At 38.0% G+C, this 27,097-nt stretch overlaps 1 protein-coding gene across 8 annotated transcripts; it reads right to left on the bottom strand.

Annotated features, from left to right (window-relative positions):
* Positions 1-27,097, bottom strand: LOC136828916 (high mobility group protein 20A-like). 8 transcript variants are annotated; one of them, XM_067087249.1, is made up of 8 exons: positions 27,082-27,097; positions 18,687-18,825; positions 15,773-15,932; positions 15,475-15,616; positions 15,302-15,371; positions 9,718-9,808; positions 8,201-8,325; positions 1-3,870 (listed from the first exon to the last, which is right to left on the bottom strand). In XM_067087249.1, the coding sequence occupies exons 2-8, from the start codon at positions 18,808-18,810 to the stop codon at positions 3,743-3,745; spliced, it is 840 nt and encodes a 279-aa protein (XP_066943350.1). In that variant the 5' UTR covers positions 18,811-18,825; positions 27,082-27,097; the 3' UTR covers positions 1-3,742. The 8 variants fall into 8 exon arrangements, with proteins under 8 accessions (XP_066943350.1, XP_066943348.1, XP_066943345.1 ...); XM_067087247.1 differs by lacking the exon at positions 27,082-27,097 and adding an exon at positions 24,196-24,468; XM_067087244.1 differs by lacking the exon at positions 27,082-27,097 and adding an exon at positions 23,999-24,049.

Genomic DNA, 27,097 nt, shown 5'->3' with positions numbered 1-27,097 from the left:
TCACTGGAGAAGAAATTTTATTTGTTTTCTGTTCATTACCAATGCCACTGGATATCTACATAATCTATAACTGCAAAAACTAAAGTAACTTTTTCTCTTATAGTACAAGGTTGGTTTGAGCTATTCATTTTAAACACCAAAGTATTGATGAGAAAAGCCAGAGAACTAAATCATATTTGCCCTGAGAAATACCTTGTCAATAGAGACTATGCACTTCCTTCTTCAGAGTACAACTCACTGCTGAAGGAGCATGATAAAAAAATCTATTACTGTACTTTGACCTATGACACGTTACCTTCAAAACTCAAAGAGCCAAATCGACTGAACACACTATCTAATCAACATGTTAACTTTTGATAAAAACTTCTCATCTAACTGCTCAGACTGGCTCTGAAAATGTGAATTTTCAAGTTCCATACAAAAAGGTAGTAAGATTAGTGGAAGAGATAACAATCTAACCATGAATAACTGTATATCAAGAGCAAAGTGAATAAGGAGTTCAAAAACACAGTTGTCTGTGCATATCCCAGGCATTTGGTACTTTCTTAGTGTAAAACTTATCACAGTAAGCTACAATCAAAAGTCACATCTTGTGAGCAATCCATAGTAGAGCCATGGGCTCAATTTTAAATTTTACAGCACTGTGCTTGCATAACATTAATATATGAAAAAATCTCTTTAATTTAATCAGGAAAACCATAATTCAATTTGGCAGTATTTCTCCCATCATACATAAAATGCATTCGAGTATGACCTCAATCAGTATTACATAACATTACTGTACTACTGAGAGCATTATTTTACAGATTGACCAATATTAGGAACTAGAGAGGTTCAATATTCAATTACTGCAATATATCAGCAGAACTGTGAAAAATTATCGGATAACTAAAATCCCTGCCTCAAGTATGAAACTAAATTAGTTATGTGCAAAGTTGCTGTCTGGAAAATGCCCATCTAAAGTACTACAGCATACTCAAAACTGAACACTGTTTTTGCTGGAATTTTCATGATAATTACCATATTTCCTGGTTTACAAACCCAAGACATGGCCAATGAAGAAGGCTCAAAAGTGAAAAATGGACGTGACAGAGATGAGGACGTCGAGATGGATGTGCAGAGTCATAAGAAGAGAGAGGATCAGATATGAATTTATTAGAGGGGCAGTTACGGTAGGGGAAGTATCAAAGGTTTGGTCATGTTACGCACAGAGAAGGAGGTCATGTGTGTAAAATGGTTATGAGCATGGATGTAGAGGGGAGGAAAGAAGGGAAAGCCAAAGTTTAGATGGAAGAATAAAACACTGAATGACATGAGGAAGAAAGGTTTAAGTAGCCACGATGCACTGGACAAAGGAAGGTGGAGAAGGCTGATAGGAAACAGAATTCCATACAGAAATGAGTAAAGAAGATGCGCTAACCTTGAAGATGCAAACCAATTTTGACTAGCAAAATTTTGGAAAAAATATAATATATAAAAAAAGGCTGCAACACTTTAATGAGTTGAACGCTCGTTCCTCAATGCATTGAAGTACGTACTGTGGCTTCAGCTGATACAGCATACGGATTATTGTCATTTCTTCAATCTCAGTTATTATTTACATAAACTGTTATTTATCTCCCTGATGGTCATAATAATCAAAATAATAAAAAACTGTTACTGATCTACCTCTACCAAAACCGCTGACAGATACAACAATTAACTTTCCATTAGATAATCAATATACTCCACAAATACCGTGTTCAGCATACACTCTGAATCTTCAATATCCAGGTAAGTAATGTATTCTTTCTAACAGACCTGATCAATAGACAGGAGTTACTATTGGAGATCATCACTATGCCAAGACTATGTTGCACAGAGATTTTAAGGAACACCAAACAGATGTAAATGCAGATACAAAAGGACCTCATTTGTAAAATGAGGATTCATGAAAATTTTGAAATGGGATATTAACTTTCCAATGCCAGAAAAACAAAAAAATAATCAAATACTATATCAGTGGCTAAAGGGACCAAAAGAGCTGTGGATTGGGACTGGAGTGACAAATGTTCTAAAACCTTCAAAATTTAAGTAGCATTCTTTAAAAGTAAAGAGCATTACAGTAGAAAATTCTAGGTGGAAAGAGCTGCAAAGGTTCCTTTTTTAGGGAACTGGTAACCTATAATTGAAAGACTCCTCATTGGACAAGAGTAACACAGTACAAGAACTCTGGATACAACAGAACTCATGACTTTCAAAAGGAAAAAGATAGTCTGTTGGTTTTACCTTATTACCCCAGAAGGGGATCAGAGCTTAACCTCTGTAGTAACTAGAACTCAAACAGTAAGGGTGGTCTTTCAGTATGATTGGTTTTCAGGTAGTGCTGTTACAACTCCTTGATTGTGTCCCAGATTCTTTATTCATTCAACAAACAAACTCTTCTCTTCGGAGAACTCCACGAGTCTAGGAGACCTCTTCTTTTGTATAAACTAATTTCTTTTCTTGAATTTCATCTCTTGCAACACTAGATAACACTAACTTTTTTTTCGAGTTTAATGAATTACTGCATAATTGCTTATCTTTTTTACTTGATCTTTTTAGTTGCCAAACCTGTATACCCTGGTATACCCTTTACTGTACACAGACTACATTAGTGTTTGTTTACATCAATAAGATTGGAGTTCATTTCACCTTTTTGAGGGTTTACAATGTTTCTTGGCTAGCGCAGTGTTATGGTCCCAAAACATTATTATTCATTAATAATGATTATTCAAATAACAAAAAAAGTGTGTTCTGAATCCCACTGGTGGTTGTGTATTTATATACATTAAACAAAATCATGTTTTTTAAAATTAAACTTTTTCTCTTAACATAAAATAATCAGTGATTAACATGGATTAACCGTACCAGAAAATAACGTTCTTTCAGGTTCCACGGAAAGACCAAAAATGTGTTGCCAAGTCAGAAACGAAGCCACAATATGGCCTTAAAATTAAGGTTTAAGCTTGGATATTATCACTGACAAACCGTGGCTAGGACTAGAAAGCACCCAGTGGAGAAAAATACACAAAGCTATAGTTTTACCTCACCAGATCTGAATCTATATCCACACTAACAATAAAGGTAAAACCAAAACTTAAGCTACATGGGAAGAAGTGGAAGGTAGTATCTGAACAACATAATAAGGGATTAAAGACAAACCAACTGGTTATTAACTAAACCTTGGAGGTACCTAACATGGCAGATGAGTAATGAATAAAAAAAACACTGAACCAAATGGACAGAGATTATTTGAGGGTCAATGAATTCCTTACAAAAAGGTTATTCACAAATAAAGGTAAGCACTAACACAAGAGAGAAATAGGTACCTACATAAGGAGGACAACACAGAACGACCAAGTAACCCAACTGAAACTTATTCTTCAAAAATATCTGCAAAAGAGTTCCACAGAATACATGGCATAGCCAACTGACAACACGAACGATGCCAATCACGGTGCCACTGATTACGGAGTTAGTGATGCTCATCTTCCCCAAAGAATAAAGTTTTCATTTCTATAGCCTAATTTCTTTTACAGCATCTGCAGAAATTAATTCCAGACTACTCTGATGGAGCACTTAATAGTTCAGGTACAATATGAATAACAAGAAAGCAAACTTGGAAGGTGAAGATGATTTTTTTGAGAAACAATACGAAAAACCATCATTCTTTCCAAATTGATCCCCTGGTACTGAGTAAATACTTCAGATCATGTCAAAGCTAACTGGCTGACAATCCCCTAACAGTTTGGATGAGGGACTGATGTTGTTGAGGGTTATTAACAATAACAGAATGAAGCTGCACCATGTAGCTATCGATGCTTTCTTCTGTTGGGGTTTCCTGTGTGCCTGAAATTTGAAAGAAAACCAGATATTAATAAGAGTCTAAAGTCGTTTAACCAGGCTGACAAGTAATTTCTAAACTCTCATGACTGGTCTAAAAGATTCCCTTCTTTCTCTTTCGTGTTATGTTCCGGTACTTCATGATAGTTGTAATTATCACACGGTAATATACAATACCACGGCAAGCTACTTTTAATACTGCAGCGTAAATTTGTAAATTATACATGAAACTGTTCTTAATATCTGTCCATAACATGTTCCAGTGAAGTAACATAAACAAATTATTGAGTCTCTCTCTCTCTCTCTATGAATGTAAAAGTCCTGAACAAAATGTATCGAGTCTCTCTCTCTCTCTCATCATGTTCTGTTCTTTCTGGTTACTGAATGCAACAGTCCACAACAAAATGCTACAACAAAATGTAAATGCTTTGGTATAAATATGAATATTATGTAAATTAATACATAAGTGTGATGAAGTTTACATCAGCAATTTTAACAATTCCCTGCACAACAAAGGAAACTGTAAAACGTATTAAATTATTAGTCTCTATATAGTGTTACACCTGTTCTCCAAACTGCGATGAAACACAGCATTCATAACTTTTCCAGTATAGTGTACCTAAGGGTCTCTTATGTGGTAGTGGAGACATTATGAAGGAAACTCCCTATTAACGATTAACGATTGAATATCTAAAAAAGCCATTTATGATGACAGTCATTGGGAATTTTATCTAAATGCAGTTTTTATAAGACACTATATTGTAGCCATTTATGACGAAAACAGTCTTAATGGGGTGGATCCTGATGGACATTTTTTTTTGCTGAGGTGTTGTATGTGTTGTCTCCCAAGATTAGTAGATTCTATAGATTTTTATGTCAACGTGGTATCTTTGTGGATGAGCCATTAAGCATTAACTACAGGCCAATTTCTATTCTCCAAAGTTGCTGAAAAACTTATTTTTAAAAATGTTTTTATAAGACACTATATTGCAGACCTATGTTTTTTTACCATTTGCATGGGCATTCAAATAGATTTTATTTATAAACTTCAGAATCTGGGAAGACTACCCCAACTTCTCCTACATGGAGCATATATCGGAGAGCATCCCAGAAGCCAAACAAACCATCCAACTTCCTTGGTCTCTGTTGATAGGGATAATTATAAAGGAGTTAGACAGCCTAGCAGCAGGGGAGGAAGGCTCCCTAGCCTCTGCCACATCCCAAAAATTGCTGCCCCCTCCTCTCCCCTGACATGCCAAATACTAAGTCCTAGAATAGGCCAGCTCCCTTCCCAGGAGTGTTATCGGGCAACATACCACTGGACAGTCTTCGACAAATCGGCTCAAAATTCACTAGTGGGGAAATGATGAACCCTCTTGAATGACACAGGAAGGAACAGAAAAAAAATGTCTCTTACTGGGACCTTGTTGCCTGGAAGAAGCCTTGTCTTCAGTATTAACCACAGTCCTAGGCTCTGCAGCTGAAACAGCTCTAGAGGGGCAATGCTGCCTCTGTACACAAATAATATAAGATCCCAGAAATTTACAACACTCATCACGTGAATTTCCATCAAAAACTTCATCAAACCTTTTTCATTTAATGGCATTCTGGGAATAAAAATATACAGTATACTTCCTGCAGTAGTCCTATTAGTGTTGCAAAAACTGAAGGAATCTTATGGGTTGTTGCATAGTGAGCGCTTTACATCTGCAGGTACCTGAGTTAAGATAGTGATGGGGATGACTTCCACTGAAGGAGGGGGAGAAGGAACTAGTGATGATTGATGACTGAAGGTATACCTTCAGTATGTCAAGAATTGCAGCTGAAGTATGATTACTGGAGGAATAAATGGCATTACAGGAAGGAACACAAACTCTGATTAGATCCATAAAAACAACTACGTGAACTGAAGACAAAGATGGCGGCAGTAATGTAGACTGATACAGATGAGCCACAAGATGGGAAGCAGTGGAAGCATGGCTAGTTATGGGTGGTATAAGAATAGGAAAGGCAAGTTGGCAGTCAAAATCAGTGACAAACAAAGGGAGTGAAAAAAGGATACAAGTGAGTTGTGCACGTGGCTGATAGAAACAATGTGACTAAGTGTGGGCAAGCCAATGAGCAGCTGAAGGTGGTTGCAACATGGGTTGTGGGAGTCAGTAGTTTCCATAGGGAAACCAGCAGTGAAAAAAGCCCTTGAAGAGGGAGAACCTGAGGCCAGGGGAGTGAGAGAGAGCAGAAAGGAGACCAGGAATCAAGAAGCCATTATGGACAAGTGATTTACTTGAACCAGTACAATGGCTGAGGGCAGAGGCATATCTCTAGGTTGTAAAAGCCTAGTGGCCAAAAATATGACAAGAGTCAGGATCTTGACTGGAGCAAGGCAAGTGCCTAGAAGATCAAGTCATCAAGAGTAATCCCACCCTTCCTGCCAATTGCGTGTCATCATGGAAATGGGGGTGGGGATTGCTTCAAGCTGTTACTGCTCCCTTAAATCCTCCAGCCAACAGCATGTCGACATGGAGAGAGGGGGTTTGCTACAACTCTTTCTAGTCCCTCTAGTCAATAGCGTGTCGTCGCAGAGCCTACATCAAAGCAGTAAAAAAACTGTAACATGACCTATGATGGCTTTGTGAACTTCCTGGAATTTTATTATATTCTTTATGTTGATACAGTAATCCATATTTTACTAACGGATATACGTATAAAATAGAGAGAGAGAGAGACGAGAGAGATATGGGCGGCTGGCCTAACTTAAATATCAAGAGTGACTTTCAAAATTAGTAAATCATTTTTTTATCATACAAAATGTAATTAGTCATGAAAATAAAATAAAATCACTAATTAGTGAATATTGCTCTATGAGAGAGAGAGAGAGAGAGAGAGAGAGAGAGAGAGAGAGAGAGAGAGAGAGAGAGAGAGAGAGAGAATGTTAAACTGCCGTGGTTACCTTAATATTAATATTTGAAAATTAGTAAATAACTTTTTATTATAAAAATTTATTTAGTCATGAATATAAAATAAAAATCAGTAATTAGTGAATACTGTATTGCTCTACAAATGTAAATTTTTTTTTTCTGTTCGGACTAATGTCATCCGAAATATGGTCGAAAATCGCGAAAAAACCTTATTTTTAATCCTTTGGGTGTCTTGAAAACAACATATCCTGCACTTTTACCGAGTTTTTCGTGAAAAATACTTCCAAATTTTGACCATTCTACCGTTTTGGATCATACAGGCAGTCCCCGGTTATTGGCAGCCTCGGTTACCGGCGATCTGGTTTTACGGGGCTTCCTAGCGACGATGATAACCAGATTTTCGTCGCTGATAACTGGTTATCGGCGCTGATAACCAGTTATTGGCACTGATCGCCTCTTATCGGCGGCGCTGATCACCGGTTATCGGCGCCACTAACCGGTTATTGGCGCCGCTAACCAGGGATCAGTGCTATTATCACCGATTTTCGGTTAGCGGTGATTTTCGGTTGTCGTCATGCCGTCGGGAACGGAACCCCCGCCGATAACCGAGGACTGCCTGTATTTCTTCCGTTCGGTTTGGCATCAGACCAGCAGTGTCCGATATATCGTCAAAAGTCGTAAGAAAACCATACTTTTAATCCTAAGGGTGTCCTGCTTTTTTATTGGGGTTTTCTTAAATACCTCCAAATTTTGACCATTCTGCTGTTCTGGATCCACATTTCTTCCGTTTGGATCAGCGTCGGATTGGCATCGTCCAAATTACAGTAAAAAATCGTAAGAAAACCTTACTTTTAATCGTTTCGGTGCCTTGACAGCGACATAACCTGCAATTTTAATGAGTTTTTCATTAAAAACCTTTCCCAGCCCGAGAAGAACCTAAAAGAGTTCAGAGGTCTTTAAACAAATCATTTATTTTTCATTAAAAACCTCCAAATTTTAACCATTCTGCTGTTTTGGAGCTACATTTCTTCCATTGGATTGGAGTCATAAACCCAGAACAAGCATTGTAACCCAGAAAATCATTCTTAATGAGTATATCTGAAGAGCGTTGTAAACTCAGAATGTTGTAAGCCAAGCCTGTTGTAACCTGGGGACTGCCTTATTTACTAAAAACAATGTAAAAAAATACATAGTAGCTCCTTACAAGCAACAAAAATTAAGAAAACATTCCTACCATTTGATTCCAATATCAATGTTTACTTCATGAGAAGACACTGATATTAAGTGTGAGTGAGAGGTCTCTCCAATTACTTCAAAGTAAAAAACAGAGCTTCCCACATTAAGATTGGTCATTACCAAGTGTAAAGTTGACAGGTTTGTTTGTGTAACAATCCAAATTTTACATCAAAGAAACTTACCAGGAAGAGGTAAACTTCCAAATGCTTTAGCCAGTGTCTTTCTGAGAGTCTCAATATGTTGCTGTAGGGCTGCATTATTACTACGCTGCTGACTGGTCTCCGATTCCAACTTGTCTACCGTTGATCTGTCAAAAGAACCAAACAATATTTTACTATAGTATTGTGGTTCACTCAATTTTCAAATGTGTCAGTTGCCCTATTCAAGTTAGAACAAACAAAATAAAATTATAAAATTAAAAACTACCATAAGGTATTCATTGCTGCTGTAAGGTAAGCTTGGTAAGCTTAATACACACTGTAACATTCAAATATCTCTGTAAAAGTTTCTGAAGCTAAAAACTCATTAGTCACAACGAATATTACTACTTCCATAATTCATATAGCAAAATATTAAGATAATATATGTTTGAAAGCAATAGCTAAGGCCTTTATCTGCACAACAAAGTTTAATCTTTCAAATTATTCTGACCTCAAATGGATAAAAAACTGATAGGGTAGACTAGAAGCAAATATCTTAATACTTTAAGTTTTTCTGACAACTTCCGATGTCCAAAGGCAAAACAAAGCTAAGATTTTTACTTCTCAACATCAGGTTATTGCACGACTTAAGAATTACTTTAGGGAGAGGAGGGTGGCCTTCTTAGGGTCCTCCTCAACAGCAGGTTATAGCATGGGTAAAAAGTATTTCAGGGAGAGGAGGGTGGCCCTATTACAGTCCTCCTCAACAACAGGTTACTCCATGGGTAAAAAAGTACTTCCGGAGGAGGAGGGTGTCCCTATCAGGGTCCTCCTCAATGTGGCCATGACAACTAGGTAAGCGAACCTCAGTTGCCTATTTTCTTTTGACAATAATGTAATTATTGCATCAGTGTCATCCCTTTAAATTGCGATTAACCTAGAGGTTCCACTAGTTTAATATATTAATAAAGAAAGGAGATGATTCCTAATTGCAACAATATTAAGGAACTAAAACTTTTTACAGGGGTTTAAGACTAGGCACTTAGCTTTCCTGCAATGATATCCATGAATTCTGCCAAAATGGCAACATGAAAGTAAAAGTTTTCAGGAGCAACCTGTGAGGTGTCTGCTTACTGCCACAGCCTGTAGGGAAGGGAAATAGCCCTCTTGCTGGGAGTCCTTTCATACTCTATCACTGTGTCAATCAAAGGTACTACTCTGACCAAAACCAACTATGAGAGAATTCTTTGATACTGGTTGGTCTGCCTTATGGAACCCCATGGGAACCGTAAGAGTCATTTCTTTGTGGACGACCAGTGGATACACTATAAAAAATATGTAATTAGGAATACAAGCTAGAAATTAATTCATCCTGATCTTTTTGATAGACAATGCAGGACATCATAAGTGGGATAAATTCAATCTTGAGTAGAAAGTTGCAATAGTTCCACTCAATGTGAGGTTACCTTTAGTCATTGGTCTGCCTACTAATATTAATACCAATAACAAAATGCAAAACAGTAAACTTTTCAAGTGCTACACCCTAGTATGATACTTACTTCATACTCTCAATATGCTTTTGCAGTATGGCATTCTGCTCTTCATAATCTGTGTTTGACTTCCGTAGCTGTCTCAGCTCTGCTTCCCTAACTAAACAGAAAAAATGGTGAGATAATGTTCCAAACACACTCGTAAAGCAAAATATAAAAAAAAAACATTGTTAATGTATTATTAAACAGTTTTATTATACAAAACCCATAAATCACATACAGTACTTCCCTATTTCCACACACAAGGAAATTCCAGGACACCAACTTCTCTCAATCAAGAATGAGAAGCCTCTTAGTGGATATGCTTAGTCCTGCATGACAACAATTTTCCTGCACTTTCTACATGAAAAAGGAGGAGGGTATATCATTATTACCATAAAGAGCTTGCATGAAATCATCTGTTTTGTACTGTACAATAAAAAACAGGCTTTGACATAGGAAAAACCTATTTTTGGCAGTTGCTGTTGAGTCCTCAAGGAGTTAACCTCCCCCGGGTGGGCCAGCACTCCGTGGTGACTAGATTAGTTAGTTAGTTAGTTATAAATGATTTGTTTAACCAGACCTCTGAACTCTTTAGGGTTCTTCTTGGGCTGGATTAGTATCAAAGAAATATCTTTTAGCCTGGTCTTGTAGCTGGGTATTTGCCGTAATGAAAACACTATGACACATGATACAGTATAGTGGACTCAAAAGATAAGAGGGCATTTTCCCTCTTCTTCAGCAAAGCTGAACCCAGTTTTTCCTACGTCAAAAACTGTACGAAAAGACTATTGTGCATGCGCGTCTTCCATCTTGTTTACAACCATGGCAGTAAAAAGACCAACCTCCATTACTTTCTGCTGGTCAATGTAGGATGATCCCTTGCCCAAATCCCATGCCTTTTCGTCAGGGAAGTGGGAGGGTTTTGAGGACAATGCAGAGACTACCAAAAACAGGTTTTTCCTACGTCAAAACCTGTTTTTTGACAGCGTAGTCGCTTGCTTCATCCTCAAGGAGCTTTACAAAAGAAATTGACAGGTGACAAAAGGCTTAAGTTCTCAAAATTTTAATCCAAAAGCCCAGAGAAAACAAAAACATTTCTGGCCCAAGGTCAAGCCACAATTTTCAAGCCCCATTCCTTATTCTAAAAAACCTTTTAGGGTTTTGGTAACAAGAATTACGAAACTAAACAAGAACTTGCATTTTTAGGGTGAAGTTCTGTAGTGACTCACCCAAGTATGCTGGGTGTGGTTGCAACCTTCCCCAGCGATAGTCAGCATCCTCACCCATTAGGAAGACCCCTGGTTTTCTGCTGCACAGCCTATGTGGTCAGGAATAACCATGCCACCTACTGATATGCAGTGTAGACGAATTTGTTCGAGCTCATGGCAGTAACGTTTCAAGAATACTATCTCTGATGCCCCTGTACTTTCGGAGACTTCTTGAAAGAGACATTTCTGAAGAAGGCGAACGATGTACTTACTTTCCTAACATCATGTGACCTAGGAAATGGGTGTGGATTTGCCTTTTTAATGAGAGACAATAAAATTATTCTTAGTAGAGGGAGTGGTTTATTTGTGCTTGGGTGTAGGAAAATCGGACCTTCTGGGATGTTTGCCGTGACTTCTAGGTTCAAGTGCATGAACTGGGCATAATGTTTTGTCTGCTAAATTGAGTTTTCTTGTAAGAATAGGAGATTTCCTTCTTAAAGGATCCTCATTCTTGGCCAGGAATGATGGGCCAGGGGACAACAATAATTGATTACCGTATCAGCAGTTTGTGTGATGTATCGTCACCGTCTAAGAGAGCCCAGTTCACTAGTACGGGCTCCTGAAGCTAATGCAATCAGGAAGATTGCCTTTTGCAGGATGTGAGTTGTGGTTGTATTGGGTCCACTGAATTAAGGGGTAGATAGAAGTCTAAGTACCTTGTTCAGGGACCAAGTAATTGGAAGTCTTTCGGGAGCGGGACTTTGTAGAGTAAAAGGCTGCAGAAGGGAAGTAACAACTTCTATGCAGGAGTCAATCCCAAATCAATAAAGCAAGGGTTCCATTAATGCTGCCTTGTGTGCCATGATTGTTCTAACTGCAAGACGTTTGTCCTCAAAGAGGTATATCAGAAAATTTAAGCGTTTCTATAGAAATCTCAACTGGGCTCTCAGTAGGGATATAATCTAACCATATCTTCCATATGGACTGGTACTGCTGGATAGACGATGTCCGTAATTTTTGCTCTAGGTACCTAGCAATGTCGGGCGAGTAGTTTTCACGGTAGATAACATTTAAAAAATCCATACGTGAAGGTTTCAGCTCAGAAAGGAGGAACAAATACCCTGTGAATACTTATAGAGGCACTGTACATGAGCCCAAACAAAGCACCTTGAACAGCAATACCTCCTCTGTAAATACACCTTGAAGGAACTTGGGAGATTGAGGATGTACTGGTATGAAAAAATGTCTCCTGCACGTCCATCAAAAAATCTGGTCATTCTTTCGAAAAGTCACTAAAACCATGCTGGAAAGACAAAAGCATGGGGACAGACACGTGAAGTCATTCAGTCTTAATGTGTCAAACGACGGTTGCCAATCTCCAGCTGCTTAAGGAACTAGGAAAAAGTCAAAGAGGTAAAATCCCAGTGAATTACCACCTGGTCCATTTCTTTCTCACTAATTACAACCTCCTACTAAATAAAGATCTTTCTCACTAATTACAACCTCCTACTAAATAACGAGAAACTTCTGCTGGAGAAGACAGACGAACAGCTATAGGAGACTAAACCAGTGGAGGGTAACCTTAAAGGAATCATAACCCTCCTTCACTGCCTTCACCATGTAAGGTCTGCTCCTAAGTCTCTCCAAGCATGCCAGGAGGCTTGCAATTGGCCATCTACCAGAACCTGACGGCTGAACTTATCCCCAAAAGGTATAAAATAAGATTTGTACCAATACATACTCCCGTATCACCTCAACCTGTGTAGCATAAGCCTTTACTACAGAAAGGAGCAGAAGTGTTTTCATTTCTTTCAAACCGAGTACATGTAGTATAAGCATGAGAACATTAGCCTGTAGCATCAGAAATGAGTTAAAAACTGTTGAAAACTAACATATCCTCGCTAAACACCCGCTGGCAGCAAAAACCATTGAAGCTGGCTTCACAAACTCCCCAAGCTGGTGCCAAAATCACTTAGCTGGGGCCAAAAACTCACCAAGCTGGAGCCTCAACCTCTCTGAGGTGATGCACAGACGTGAATGGGCAAAAGTTCAATAAAAGATAAAAAGTTCAACAATCTAAATTGAGGCTTCGATTCAGCATGTCCAAAGCACTTGTCAGTCTCGAGTTCACCTCTTTACAGGAAAGAGGAAAGAAAACCGAATCCTCTATCGAAGACGGTTTAAGTGCCTGTATCGCAAGAGTCGGTGCTCAGCAACTTCCTAAAAAAACCGCGGCAGACTTAAAGGGAGCTTCATGCACCCGAGTACCAGAAAACTCATGAAACGTGCTCTAAGTGAAGGAGAAAGCTTGGGTTCTCTTTCTCCAAATACTTAAAGGGTGCCAAAATACTTGAAGACAACCGAGACCTATTCTCTTTGTGGTCTCTTTCCTCAACTAAATGAGGACACATTGAAGCACAACTCTCCAGCAAATGCCGATCAAATCGAAGGGGATCCTCCAATTCAAACTCTTCTTCTGACAGAGGGCAACATGAGGAGACAGCGGTCTCCCAGGGACAGGAGGAGGCAGCTGTCTCCTGGTGACAAGAGGGGACAGTTGTCTCCTGGTGACAAGAGGAGACAGCTGTCTCCAGGTGAAAGGAGGAGACAGCCATCTCCTAGTGACACCTGGTGACAGTAAACGACAGCAGCCGAGCACCTGTATCGCATCCACAACTTGATGAAAGGTAGACAGGAAAACACTTCATCGAAAGCCAGGGAAACACAGTCAAAGCAACTCAGATGAGTGAAAGAAAATGAGGAGCCAAAAGAAAATAAAGTTCATAGGTGGGGGGAGAGGAGTTACAACGACCCTCCTGCCTCATCCAAAAGCAAGTCAACAGACTTAAGAGCATTCTCATACAACTCTTCCTTAGATACCTATGTAGCTAAAATAATATCTAGATAGGAAACAACAGAAGATACTGTAACCATGGTAGATTTAGAAAAAAACATTAATAGAGGCAGAAGTAAGAGATTTGCCAATAGCCGAAGAAAAGGCATGATAAAGAACAAACAAGCGCATTTTGACAGAGAAAGAGGAATGGGCTAGCAGACAAGAATTTAGAATGAGTAAAAGATGAAGAGATTGGTTAAACAATCGACAGAGTCGACATAACATGAGAATAAGTAAAACTAGATACAGACAAACATCAGAATAAGTAGAAGTAGATACAGACACATTATTTCTAATAAAACTGTCTATAAGTATATATCAATTAGTCATACCAGTACTAAAAACCTCATACTAGGTGCTGATGACAGCAGAAGTCGTATACGTAGCAAAGATTAATGTTTACCAAAACAATCTTTCAGCACGCATTATTCGAGGCTATGAAAGTGAAAAATGGAGAGGCAGGTGACAGAGGTCACAGAGCCACAGTGCCGCAAGAACTGACTTGGTTCCCTGGCAGCAGACGTCTTCCTCAGAATCCAACTGTCACAGGGCAGTCCTAAGCTCAGGCTACTGACTGGCGAGAGCACCGTTACTGCTTATGAGGGAACCTAAAAATAATTGCACAATGGGGGACCAACAGCAGTTCCCTAACCAATTTGGACAAACCTTGTATTGACCAAAATAAGGTTTACGTCCTGTTCTAAACCCTCAATACACTTTTCCTGAACCAAAAGGGGAGTGGAAGGCGGAGCTAAAGAGGAAGCCTCAGTACTATCTAAAGCATTACCACAAGAAAAGCCTAGAATGAGTATGGATAACTACAGAAGATGGACCAGGAGGAGGAGGAGGAGAAATGACAGATTGATAACCTGACCTAATTAATTGCTTCACAATCTAACTGCTTCCCTTCTCTTCCTATACTAATGAACTTAGGCAAAGTCCTTCAAAAATCCCTACTTCCTCACATCATTCTAAAGATCACACTTAAAACCATTGCAGCCAGTGTAAACAGTGTGTATTTCCTACAATATAACATTCTGTTCACAGAGTACAATAATCATTCCTACAGAAACTCACATTCTTAGCCTTGATTCCAGTGAGGGTATCCTGGGAAAAATAAATGTACAGTACCGTGATAGCAGCAAAAACCCATCAAATACCAACAAGCGCCTATACCCAATGGCAGCAAGGAAAACTCTGACAAGAGCTTAAACATTCGAAACACACCTTGTGGAGAACAGGTGAACTAGACAGTCATCCAGGCAGCCATTTGATCTTTTGTTTGAATGCCGACTCACCTATCAGCGGGGAGATGTAAGCTAACTCTAACAGTAGATAAGATTCATTCCAAATATAAATAATAATAATAATAAAAAAAGCACACAAACTGTACCATCGTCTACCCAATCAACATGAGTACAAAGTTCTGCATTTTGCAGTTTATGATCAATTCTTACTTTGTGCAAAACAATAATATGAAAAAGCTACAGATAAAACATCCACCTACTTTTATTGTGGTTCAAAAACTCCTCTGTGAAGATTGGGATCTCTAACGAAGACTGCGTGGGTGCTACCTCCTGAAATGCAAAGAAAACCTCTCAATCCACTGTATTCAAATATTCAGCAATTTCAAAATCCAACTTCCATGTGTTGTACATATTCCATTCCATTTTACCTCACCTCTTCTTCCTCTTCTTTCCTCTCTTCCACAACTTCCTTCCTAGGCTTTTTTGGAGGAGTTGGCGAATCATCTTGATTCTGCTTCTGCATAAAATTCTTATAAGCATCAGTCTTCTGATATTCTTCAAGCTCCTTCTGGTATCTGAAATCAACAAGGAATTATTCCCATAAAATTATCAGTGGTTAAAATCACTATATAAAGTACTATGCTGTTCTGTTCTTATCTGATGACAAACTTTTTTTTAACTCAGTATCAACCCGAACGCATGTTAATAAACAATAACCTTAGTAACCTTACCTTTCTTTATCTGCTTCAGCTGCTTCCAGGTATTTAGTCTTCTCACTAGTATCAAGTTGGGCCCATTTCTGAGCTACAAGTTTAGTGATTTCATGGAACGCCAATCCCGCATTTGTCTGACGAAGTACTTCTCTCTGGTCACTCATAAAAAGCATGTAACCTGTAATTATAACAAATGTTAATGTAACAATTTCAATTATTACAAGTACTACTATTACTTTTATTATTACATCTACAAATGGTGTTGGTAATATCTATTTCCTAACTTCCAGTCACAGTATCACGAAAATCCTAAGAGTTTGACTGGTATGAAAGTCTTTCTAGTTACAAAAAATAGGTATAAAACTTTTTTGTTAGTTACAATAAAAAAAACACTTAAGCAAATCTTGAAATAATTTGCACTTTTCAACGCTATGTAAGCCTGCAGTCTTTTATATACAGGTGGTTGTATTCCTTAACACCAGCTGAAACTGAACCTTGACAGCTTGTTTAAAAAGGTGGATAATTAGAAGCAGGTGGTGGAGGACATCAACTATGCATCCAACTGTAAACCTCGCTTTTCCTTCAGCACTCAGGACAAATGCAGGATTGGTCTGAATTGGAATTGTGATAAAAGATCTAAGGTTTGTAAGCATAAGATGGAAGAAAATTACAGAAAATTCTCTGCATATGCACAGTGCAACATACATAAATTAAAAAAAAAAATTAAAATGTATAATAAAATGCAAACTAGCCTGAGCTGTTACGAAGACAAGGCAGTGCATCCAGTAATACCTGAGGAGGCTCAAAGTTTGTTGATTTGGATTCGTGAAAAACAGCTACCCAGTGATAGTGTTTCTGAGGTCATCATTTGAGAAAAAGCAAAACGACTGCATGTTGATCCCAGGAAAAGCACCCACGGAATGAGTGTTGATACAGATATCGAAGTGTTCAAAGCCAGTCATTGGTGGTTTGAGAAATTCAAGAGTTGAATTGGAATACTACGGTGTGGTGAGGCATGGGAAGGCTGCCAGTTCTGAACAATAATGCTGCCAAGAAGTATCAACAAAACAAAGCCGTAGCAAACAGTGTTACATACAGTAGTGCTTTGTTTCAACTTTAGAAACACTTTAAGATGCACATAAAAGTCAATTTCATTCCGACAGGTATCTGGTATGACAGAGACCCAATGAGTCTCAAAATGAAAGCTCAAAGAGGCAGAAAAGAGAAAGAACCCCAGAAGCACAATTACTTTTTGTTTTTATGAAATGAGGCTACCCTCCCAAAAGATAACATCTCTCCTCCTCTACCTTTCTCTCCATCTTCCACATATGCCATTAGCTCTCCAAACTGCAGGTAAAGTGAGAATACATTTGTATTTATTTCATCAATTTATTCTGTTAGGTTTTTATGATTTATGTTAAATTCTCATCAAAATTCTTTCATAAGTGTATTTTTGGAGTTTGGAATGGATTACTCTAACTGACATTATTTATGGGAAAAATTGTACTCAAATAGATCAGCACTCGAACACCTTTCTGGGAAGAAGTTTGAGTACCCTGGTACCAGTGTAGCAGTAACTGCAAATTGGCTGCTTTACTGCAGCCTCATTTCCTTAAATACCTACATGAGAAGGGATCAGCACTGAATAATTTCTGGAATGAAAACTTGATCTGCTGGATAAGGGGGCTTTTGCAACAATAATCTTGAATGGCTTCTGAAGTGTCTAGTCACTAAAAATATCATTCTTTTTAATAATCTTAAATACTGACCATATTTCAGAGCTATGAAAACTGAAGCACTGTTAATAAGAACTACTGACTTGTTTCTTTTGCTGATGTCACATAAAATCCTACACCATATGAAAACAGTGCTCTGAGCCATCCGTACAACAAACAATTGTGATTATAGATTATGAAGCAAGATACGGTTTCAACTGAAATGTTTGGAGACATAACCTTAGTGCTCTGAAATGACTATTCCAGTTTGGTAAGTCTCCAACTGGCTGCCTGATTTGTAATACTAACAGGGTGTTAAAACTTGGCTGAGTGGGCTAGCCTAATCCTCTCACAAACACCCACCATTTAAAGCTGAATGAAATCCACTGAATTGTTTTCTACAATTTACTTTTATAGCTTTATACAAGACTATACTCTGTTACTGTGGTATCATATCAAAATACCAGTATTTAAATATAGTACAATATTACAGTACTCCAATTCTAGCTTTTCAGACTAACTGAGATAGCATAGACTATGAAACCTCTTTACTGCACCTAAGGCTATCCTCATCTGCAAACTTTTCATAGGAACATTCACTAATTTAAGCTAAACAGAATGCATTATTACTTGTTTTTATTACTCTGTACATGAGTGCACAGGGAAGACAAAATCAACTGCCAAGTTAGGTAAGGTTTTAGGGGTACGCTAATACCTTACACAGCACCTTTGGCTATAAGATATTTTTCACCTTCAAACTGGCTACCCTCAAATATATGTAAAAACTAAAACTAAGACTACAATTATAATTTATGAGATCCTTTACTGCCAAATGTCACTGATTATTATTTACTTTTACTGCTCTTTATATGCCTGCACAGGCTAGTTACAATAAATTTATAGGTTAGACTGGGTTTTAGGGGTAGGACATTGATCATATCTGTATTTTCCTCCTTACACCACACCTTGGCTAATGGACCATCTTTAGTGTTTATTTTAGCTACCTTTAAATTCACACAAAAACTGAAAATCTAAGTGTGAATTACCATAATATTATATTATCTCTGAATTTCAATCTAATTCTTGAGAGCCTTTACTGCTAAATGTCAATGCTCAGCTCAAAACAAAATGCACATTTCAATCTACAACAATACTGTATCCACTGTGCGAGCACTGCTAAATTTTCTTCTTAATGTGCTCCAAAAATATTCACCAACCTGATAATGGCCCTTTGGGGGCATTAGAGTCCTTGGGGAGGAGTCTGCGTTTGCGTCCTTTCGGCCACCCCTTCTTCTTTGGGGAAGCATCGTTGTTTCCGGATCCTCCACCTCCTGTAGTCATGACAGCTGTCCCTTCCTGAAATAAAATATAAAGCAATAATTTCCCGTACCTATTATACAGTTCAATCTATCAGTGTCAGTTTAGGGTAAGAACAAGAAAGCAGTGTGGTGCATTTCCCGTACACCAAAAGCACTGGGTCTAACTTGGCATGGAAATTAATTTCTTCAGAGTTCATATGCAACATCTGATGTAATGAAGCTTATGGCCAGAGTTAAGAGGAGGTATCAAAACCAGTTGTATATGCACAATAAAAACTCAAAACCTTTATTTTACATGTTCTAAAAACTCAACAGTACCGTAGTCAGTCAAGAGACTGAATCGTTCAAGGTGAGCTTCCCAAACTTCAGGGCAAGCGCCCAGCTCATACTGGTACTTCAATATTCATTAAAAACCTCGGGAAAACTGATATGACATGTAAGGCTTTCCTGAAGCAAATGGGAAGAGGGCACTTGGTAGGATAGAGGTTTGTGTTTCTGGAATTCTGAACTTGATGGTATAGCAAATTTATTATTACTACTATTCAGAACATGAACCCTATTCATATCAAACAAGCCAACAGGGGCCATTGATTTGATATTCAAGCTTCCAAAACAGACCTTGTTTATTAAAAAGAAAAATAAATAGATAATTATATAAGAAACTCCATATTCGCAGGGGATGCGTACCACACACACCCCCCCCTGCGAATAGCTAAAATCCGTGAATACTTATAACCCTTCAAAAAACACTTAGAACTGCCTATTTTGATAGTTCAAACACAAAAAAAAACTCTAAAAATGCTTATACAGATATTACCTACTTATGATGGGGTTAGGTTCCAAAAAACCATTGTTTGTTGGAAAAAACGTATCTCTAGTATAGCCTAGCCTACACTAGGGTATTCAGTACCATGTATATATATATGGTAGTGTAGCCTACATTATAAAGCATACTCTATATATGCACATTTGTAGCCATGTTTGTAGTCATTCTGGTTTGAATAGACATCTTACAATAATCCCTATATCTGCATATCTTACTCATCATGTCAGACATTACAAGAAAAATCATCCTGAGCATAAAATCCTTTTAAAATGTCTAGTCTGTGGGCTTAAGTTGGACAAAATAATGCTGTACAGAAGAATGGGGCTTTCCTTCAAGAGCCAATACCTTGCCAACATTAAGGACTCAGGATAGGTTAAGGAAAACCAAAGTAGAATGGGTTTCAAAGCTTTGTAAAATCAAAAAAAAATAAAAACAATAATGATCTCCAGAGGGCAAGTGAAAGGTCCTTCCTCAAGCTCTGACGTTCAGTGACGAAAATAATATCTACAGGAAAGTGAAGCCATTTTGCAACAAAGAGATAGCCTAAAGGACCTTCAGATGTAAAAAATAGATTCACAAATTTGATGAAATGGACTTTATTCAATCCCACAAACATGGTAAACAGTGAATCATTTCAATGATTAAAACAGTGTTCCAAAAAGGGAAGGATAAAAGTAAACTTACAGCTTTAGTACAAAAGAAAAAGAAAACAAATTAAAAAACTTATTACTATCTCTAGAAGTTCATTAATTATTGAGCTCCAGACAACTGACTAGATCAACTCCATGATCCTCAATACACCCTGTGTATATGCTGTAATTGCTCAAGTCTTTTGTCCCCCTGATGATTCCCAAGAACTGGCAGTCAACCCCTAAATAAAAATTTTCCTCTAAAATCTACTTCACTGATGGATTTTTGGCAATTCTTTTTAAAACAAATGAAAATTCAACATTCACTGGAATAAATTCACAAAGGGATGCAGAGTGAGATTCAACTACTGCATCACTTTTGTTCTTTGTCCTACCAGATATACTACAGAGTCTCTCAAAAGGCCTTAGTGCGTGCCATTCAGTGCTCACACGAATTTGTGCTGTACTGTGCAAATATGTGAAAAGTACTTGTAACAATAAGGAAAAAGACACTTGTTCAACATTTTCCTGCCAGAATTACTAACTTAAAAAGTGGGTGATGGAAAATTTTAGGGAAGGTATATTGTCCAGTGAAATCAACTGCACATTCCACTGAAAGTAATCAACAGTCTGTTACAAGAAAGTGTCTGACAAGACTAAATGGGAAACTGTTGCATCTAGGGTAGCAATTAAACCCAACGTGTCACAACTAGTTGTAAATAAACATTCCATATGTACGGAAAGGAATATAAAATTTAGGCCAAAGGCCAAGCACTGGGACCTAAGAGGTCATTCTGTGCTGAAGGGAAAATTGAGGGCAAAAATGTTTTAAAGGTGTGGCAGGAGGAGAAAATGTTAAGGGGGGTAAAAAGTAATATGGAAAAAAGAGAATATGAATGGAGGTACAATAAAAGGAATGGAAGGGGTTACAACTAGGGCCAAAGGGACACCACAAAGAACCTTAGGTAATGCCTACAGTGCACTGCATGAGGTGCACTGGCAGTGCTAAACTCCCTACAGGGTTTTCAAATGTCTGGAGAATCATTATCATAATGGCATCCCTGCAGATCCAAATATGATTTGAGAGCAAGCCAAAACCTTTTACAGTGATGACAGTCAAGAAATCACCTCAGACATTCTGGATTTCAAGCAAGAATGGGTTGGTTTAACAACTTCCAACGGCATTTCTTAAAAAACTTGAAACCGACTGGGAAGGACAAGTAGTACAGTATTGTCCTACCTACCACAACACACGGGAGCTTTGTACGTCAAGCTAATCTTTGTTCAAAATAATTTACCCAAAGTAATGCCATCAGGCAGTTATTTCCTGCTTTAAACCTATGGGTATAACTCCCCAAGTTAGGATACTACTAAGGGTCTTTGGTGGTTTTTTTATCCCCCCCCTTAAAAAAAGTCGCATCCATAATTGCTCTGGGATCAGCTAAACCAAGGCACTCTTCTCGGAATGGCTTTCCCGAGAAGTGTAAAGTGACTATTTACAATCCTGTGTGGGGTCTCTTTTACAAGACATTTGTAAAAACATGTTAATTTTACCAAGTTTTGCATGTTTTTCTAATAATTTATTTTATTCTGTAAAATTAAAATTACAGCTCACACAGTATCATAACAGATAAGAACTAAAATCAGTAACAAATTATGGATACTGTATATTTGTTGTAAAATATTTTACGAGATTTACTGAGATGGGGAGATGCAGTAACTTTTAGTGAGGTCTACATGTTTTTCTAATATTTCTTTGCACTTTTCTTTGCAAAATTACAATTATAGCTGACATACTATCATAAAATTTAAGAACTAAAACCAACAGCAATCCCTGGGTATATTTACGAAGAGGCAGTGAATTCTCTGAAATCTCAAGGCATACTGATTGATCTCTTTCCCGTGCTGAGGTAATAAGTTGCCATAAGTCGTTTATGGACCACTGAAGTGCTACGAACCTCTTACCCGCTAAATTTATTCAAAACAGTATGGCGTATAATATCAATACTGATATGAGGATTCCCGTCCATCACCCAAAAACTGTTATAGATACTCATATGAGGATTCCCGTCCACTAAGGGTTAATCCATTACTTCATATTAGAAAATATCTTTCCAGTGTGTGTTTGTGATTTCACAGGATTGAAGAAACCAATAAAGATTATCAAAGTCTAAACCTTATGGTCCATGACAGACTAAATGCTACAAGTATGCTATGATTAGAGGGTATTAACAGCCTAAACGAGTGGCTGACGATAAAGAGATCATTACGATAATTTGTACATCTTTATAACTACATGAAACCACTTTAAATTTATAAATGTTTTACATTTCATTGCAATTTTTTTATAATTTAAATAAAAATATTTAAAATGGGATACATTTTTACTTTAAACCATAATTGCATTCCAGAGTACAAAACACCATGTTTATATGTTTGCCTGCGTACTCTGGGCATTTCTGGCATCGATTCGTGGCAAATTACTTGTTTTAGGGGATACTAGACCCCTGTAGGCTACATCCTATAACTGTGGGGGATCACGGGGGGAAAAGTAAGGTTTTCAGGGGAAGGGAAAACATAATCCGAGTGAAATTCAAGATTGTACTTAACCTAACCTGGGGCACTGGGGGCATACTTGGGTCAGGAAAACCCACTCCTAAAACCCCACCTGATGGCATCAGAAACTAAACTAAAAGAAATTATTTTTTATACCCTTCCCAGTTCAAACTAGGATACCAAATCATCATATGACAATATTAACCACATCCAGCCTGGGTTACCCCGTCTTGACAAGTACCCTATGCGATACCACGGCCGTACCCTCCCAAGCCCAAGATTCACCTCAAATCGTGTTGAATTGTACTGGCTTATGTCTGACTGACTAATATAGACTTAGAACCTCCAAATGCGAAGTCTTTTTCCGATTTTCTGATGCCCTTCGCTGACGCTGCTCCGTACCATTAACTTATGCCCTCCAGGGCAGCTCCCGGGGGGGAAGGAAGGAAGTCAGTGACCAGGACGACCTTCGACAGAACGAAAGAAGCTGCACAGCGAAGGGAAGTCGTCTTCAAGACCTTTATTATACTGTAATCTCATACGGCATTTCAAGCAGGCAGGCAAGCACCGACCGAGTCCCGTAACAACTGTGCTTGCGGAGTCTCGTAAGGTATTGATGATGACGCCAGAACTCAAGTTGTCAAAACCCTACGTGCCGAATGGGCAAATGAATGAGCTACGGTGACCGCAAGCAATCGACGTACGCGTGCGGCTGCTACGCAAGGTGCTTTCGAGCAGAATGCAACTGACAAGGAGTTAAACGGGATAAATACACACGCTCCGGAATGTTTACGCGACACTCATTCACAAAACCCACGAGAAAAACATGAACAGGAGCCTTTGTCTCGAATACTTGCCATTGGTTTCCAAGTGTGGTGTGTGCTACCACGCAATTCAACATTTGAAACGAGACACAAACCAAGCTACTTTCCATTCGAAGGACGAACCTCGCAGTCAATTTAAGGAATCATATAAAAATAACGAAATAAAAAAAAAACCTTCCGCTCCGCTACCACTATTTATAATGCAGAAACTGTCAGGTTTATTGCCAGGGTCGTTTCTAATGTTGACGTTTCTTTAACTGGACACAAATTGGGGTGGGAATGACAAAAAACCCTTAATATTGCTGCTACATATACAAAACTTCCTAATTACTCGGTTATTTGTAGAATCTCCTCTAAGGAGAGAAATACACTTACAATTTTAACACGTCTCGAGAGAACGGTGGCGGAAGGCGGTGTTCCAATAACATAGGAACTTTTACGGATTTTGCCATAAATAACTTATGTTTGACTCTGTACTGCAAGCAAATAAATTACAATCTAATTATAAACGTATATAGCTTAAATTCACATTTAATTAGTGAGCGGGTTTAGACATTTGTGCCGGTACTTACTAGAGAAGGTAGGGAAAAGTCTCCTGAAAACCTTGCAAACCCCTGCTTTGGTGATAAATGGATTGCAGTCTTTTTGTGCAATCTTTAAGAATACACACGCATACTCTGGATATCTTTACACATATACTAGCTGACAGCTTTACAGTTCCTAGCGTTGCCGTGTCTTGGATAAAGTGTTTGACAGGAGTTTGAACAAAGCGATGCATGACAGAAAAAAATTACTGTACTAAAACCAAAGCACAATGTAGAGTCCAGTATGGGAAAATCGATCTGATAGCCAGGAAGTTTTTGGCGCAAAGTGAGAATAAAACAAGCATTGGTATTCGCCCAATAACGTTAAGGAAATTTAAATAAATATTCATACAATGTTATTTCTCACACATATCTTCTTCTTCTTCTTTTAACGTGTTTTTTTCCATTTTTCATATGGGGTAAGCTAAGCACGATGCCTTCTTTTGAAGGACTTTGATTTGGCGTTGGGGTGGGCCGTAGCCTCGATCGGCTGCCCTGCCTGACATCGCTTAGACACCAGTAGCACATGTGTATATGTATCGTGCCAAATCCCCAGCTCCCTTTCTCCCACCAGCGAAGAGGCGTGAGCGGTCATCAAGGATAATTTTACGACAATAAAAGTTTAAGTATTAACATACAGTACTAAATTAGAAATGAATCGTGGCGGAATTAAGTCAACTTTCGACATATCAGTGTGCTATATGTCAACGCATCTCCGTATCCAGGTCCAGTCTACGTGCAAACAACCACCCTAGCTCGCTAAATCTAAACACACTTGCATCCTTTCCAATAGGTTTGGGGTTTGAGACTTCAGCGAGTCATTTCGGGTGCAATCGCTGCGTAAAGAGACGTATAAACCAGACAGATTCATCATTAATGATAGTTTAATTTTATATTTTTAAATTACAGCTCCTTGAGGATTTCATAATTGGGTTAATTTAAAGTTATTGAGAAGTTGACAAGAATGTTCTAAATCGATTTTTTCCCAAACTTAACATGGAGTTGATTATATTATGGACATTTATGCAAATAAAAAATTAACTTTTAGTTACGTTACAGTCTGTACCACGGTCCAGATAGAACCGTGGTCTGTACATAGAGAATGGATCACGTGGGCTGTTCATCATATATCAATGGGTCAGGCCAAGTCTGAGATAAGTAATTTTACTTATGCATGTCGTTACTTTCGATATTATGGATCCCGTATTCTAAAATCGGTCTCGATCTGTTTTAATTTGTTACTTTCTTGTTTATTGTTCCATATATGCTTCCATTAATTGGCTCTAACAGGTTTTTGAGATGATATATTATAGTCCCTAATAGGAATATCCACAGGAGTTTCTGGGCCTTAGAGAAAGTCTAAAAAGAAAAATTATCAGGACTTTTTCTCGGGCTTTTCCGACAACAATGAACAAGTTTTTCTTATTTTTTAATAACATAACACAACTGAAATTGCAAAGAGAAATTTTGATATGTTAATCATCGAGAACAAGCCCTCGACAACTCTGCCACCCTCTCTAGCCACAACCCAAGAGACTACGCACAGTCACCTGGTGGACACATATGCAGGGTTTAACGATGTCCACAGAGACGGCGACCCCATATAAAAATGGGAACAAGCTGGGAAGAAGGAGAAGAACGATGTCCACAGAGAATATGACGACGATCATTGTTTCAACTATCACTCTTATCTCGTTTCCCTTCTATCCCATTTTTCTGTTTGGTTTCATAATTGGATGTTAATAGAAAAGCTTTGCGCATTATGGATTAAATATGCCTCGCCGTCGAACTTCTCAGTTCCATAGGTCTATTGTTCCTTTTAAACCGTTGGCTATTCTACTTTGGAATTTCGATCGAAGATGCAATCCATTACTACCATAATTTTCCTTGTATTTTAATAATTTACTTACATTTTTATTTATTTAATTATTTGTTTCTTTTTTAATGTGATCTTTATTTCTTATTACCTTATGTTACATTTCTAATGAACACCCATATTCTTCGGAAGCTTGTTACATAAGAACAGGGTTTCTTCTTATACACACACACACACACACACACACACATATATATATATATATATATATATATATATATATATATATATATATATATATATATATATATATATATATATATAGCTTAATGATAAATAATATTGCCAAGACCAGGAAGAACATTCTTTATTGTACGAGCTTTCGAGGTATAAAACCTCATCATCAGGCTGAAAAAACCGACAAGGATGAGAATCAATAAAATTACTTTTACTGGCTTGGGATCGAAATACCTCAGTTTTTCGCCAAAGTTGTATAAGATGAACTCAATACGCACTTTGATTAATAGAGCCTACAATGTTTGTTGTGATTTTAATTTATTTCATCAAGGTATGGTTTTCCTCCAGAATTATTTTTCTGAAAACTCATATCCCATTTTTGTATTTTACAAAGTTCTGAAAAACTTTTTAAATGAAAAGTTTTGTCCCAGACCGGTGTACAGTACTGCTAGTAAAGATGTAAAGTACATTAAATTGCCTTCCCTTGATCATAGTAGCTATATGGTCCGAAAAAAGTTACAAGAAATACTTAAGCATTGTTTCCCTCAATCAGTTTCCGGTTTGTTTTCTGTAATCCTTTTACAATAAGATCACTTTTGAGAGAGAAGCCTATTCTGCCTGTGGACCTTAATTCCTGTGTCGTTTACTTGTTCACTTGTTCGCAGTGTGGTCTGCGATACGTGGGATCTAGTTCCCGCTGGCTCAGACACACAATTTTGGAACACAGAGGTCTTTCTATTAGAACAAGGTTTCCCCTTTCCAAACCACCCTTTTCTGCCATTAGAGAACACAGTTTACCACAGGACCATCCTTTCACTGACCTGGATTTTCGGATAC

The sequence above is a fragment of the Macrobrachium rosenbergii genome, chromosome 43 (assembly GCF_040412425.1).
Source record: "Macrobrachium rosenbergii isolate ZJJX-2024 chromosome 43, ASM4041242v1, whole genome shotgun sequence".
NCBI lineage: Eukaryota > Metazoa > Arthropoda > Malacostraca > Decapoda > Palaemonidae > Macrobrachium > Macrobrachium rosenbergii.
Note: the sequence above shows the minus strand (reverse complement) of the source record. Positions and strands in the feature narration are given on the sequence as shown.

What these genes read in the sequence shown, in the direction of transcription:
- LOC136828916 (XM_067087243.1), bottom strand. An exon ending in GTTTTTGAACCACAATAAAA is followed by an intron (nt 9,809 to 15,301) that starts GTAGGTGGATGT and finishes TTTTCTGTTTAG; the next exon opens with TTAGGGAAGCAGAGCTGAGA. An exon ending in AAGCATATTGAGAGTATGAA is followed by an intron (nt 8,326 to 9,717) that starts GTAAGTATCATA and finishes TTCTTTTGACAG; the next exon opens with ATCAACGGTAGACAAGTTGG.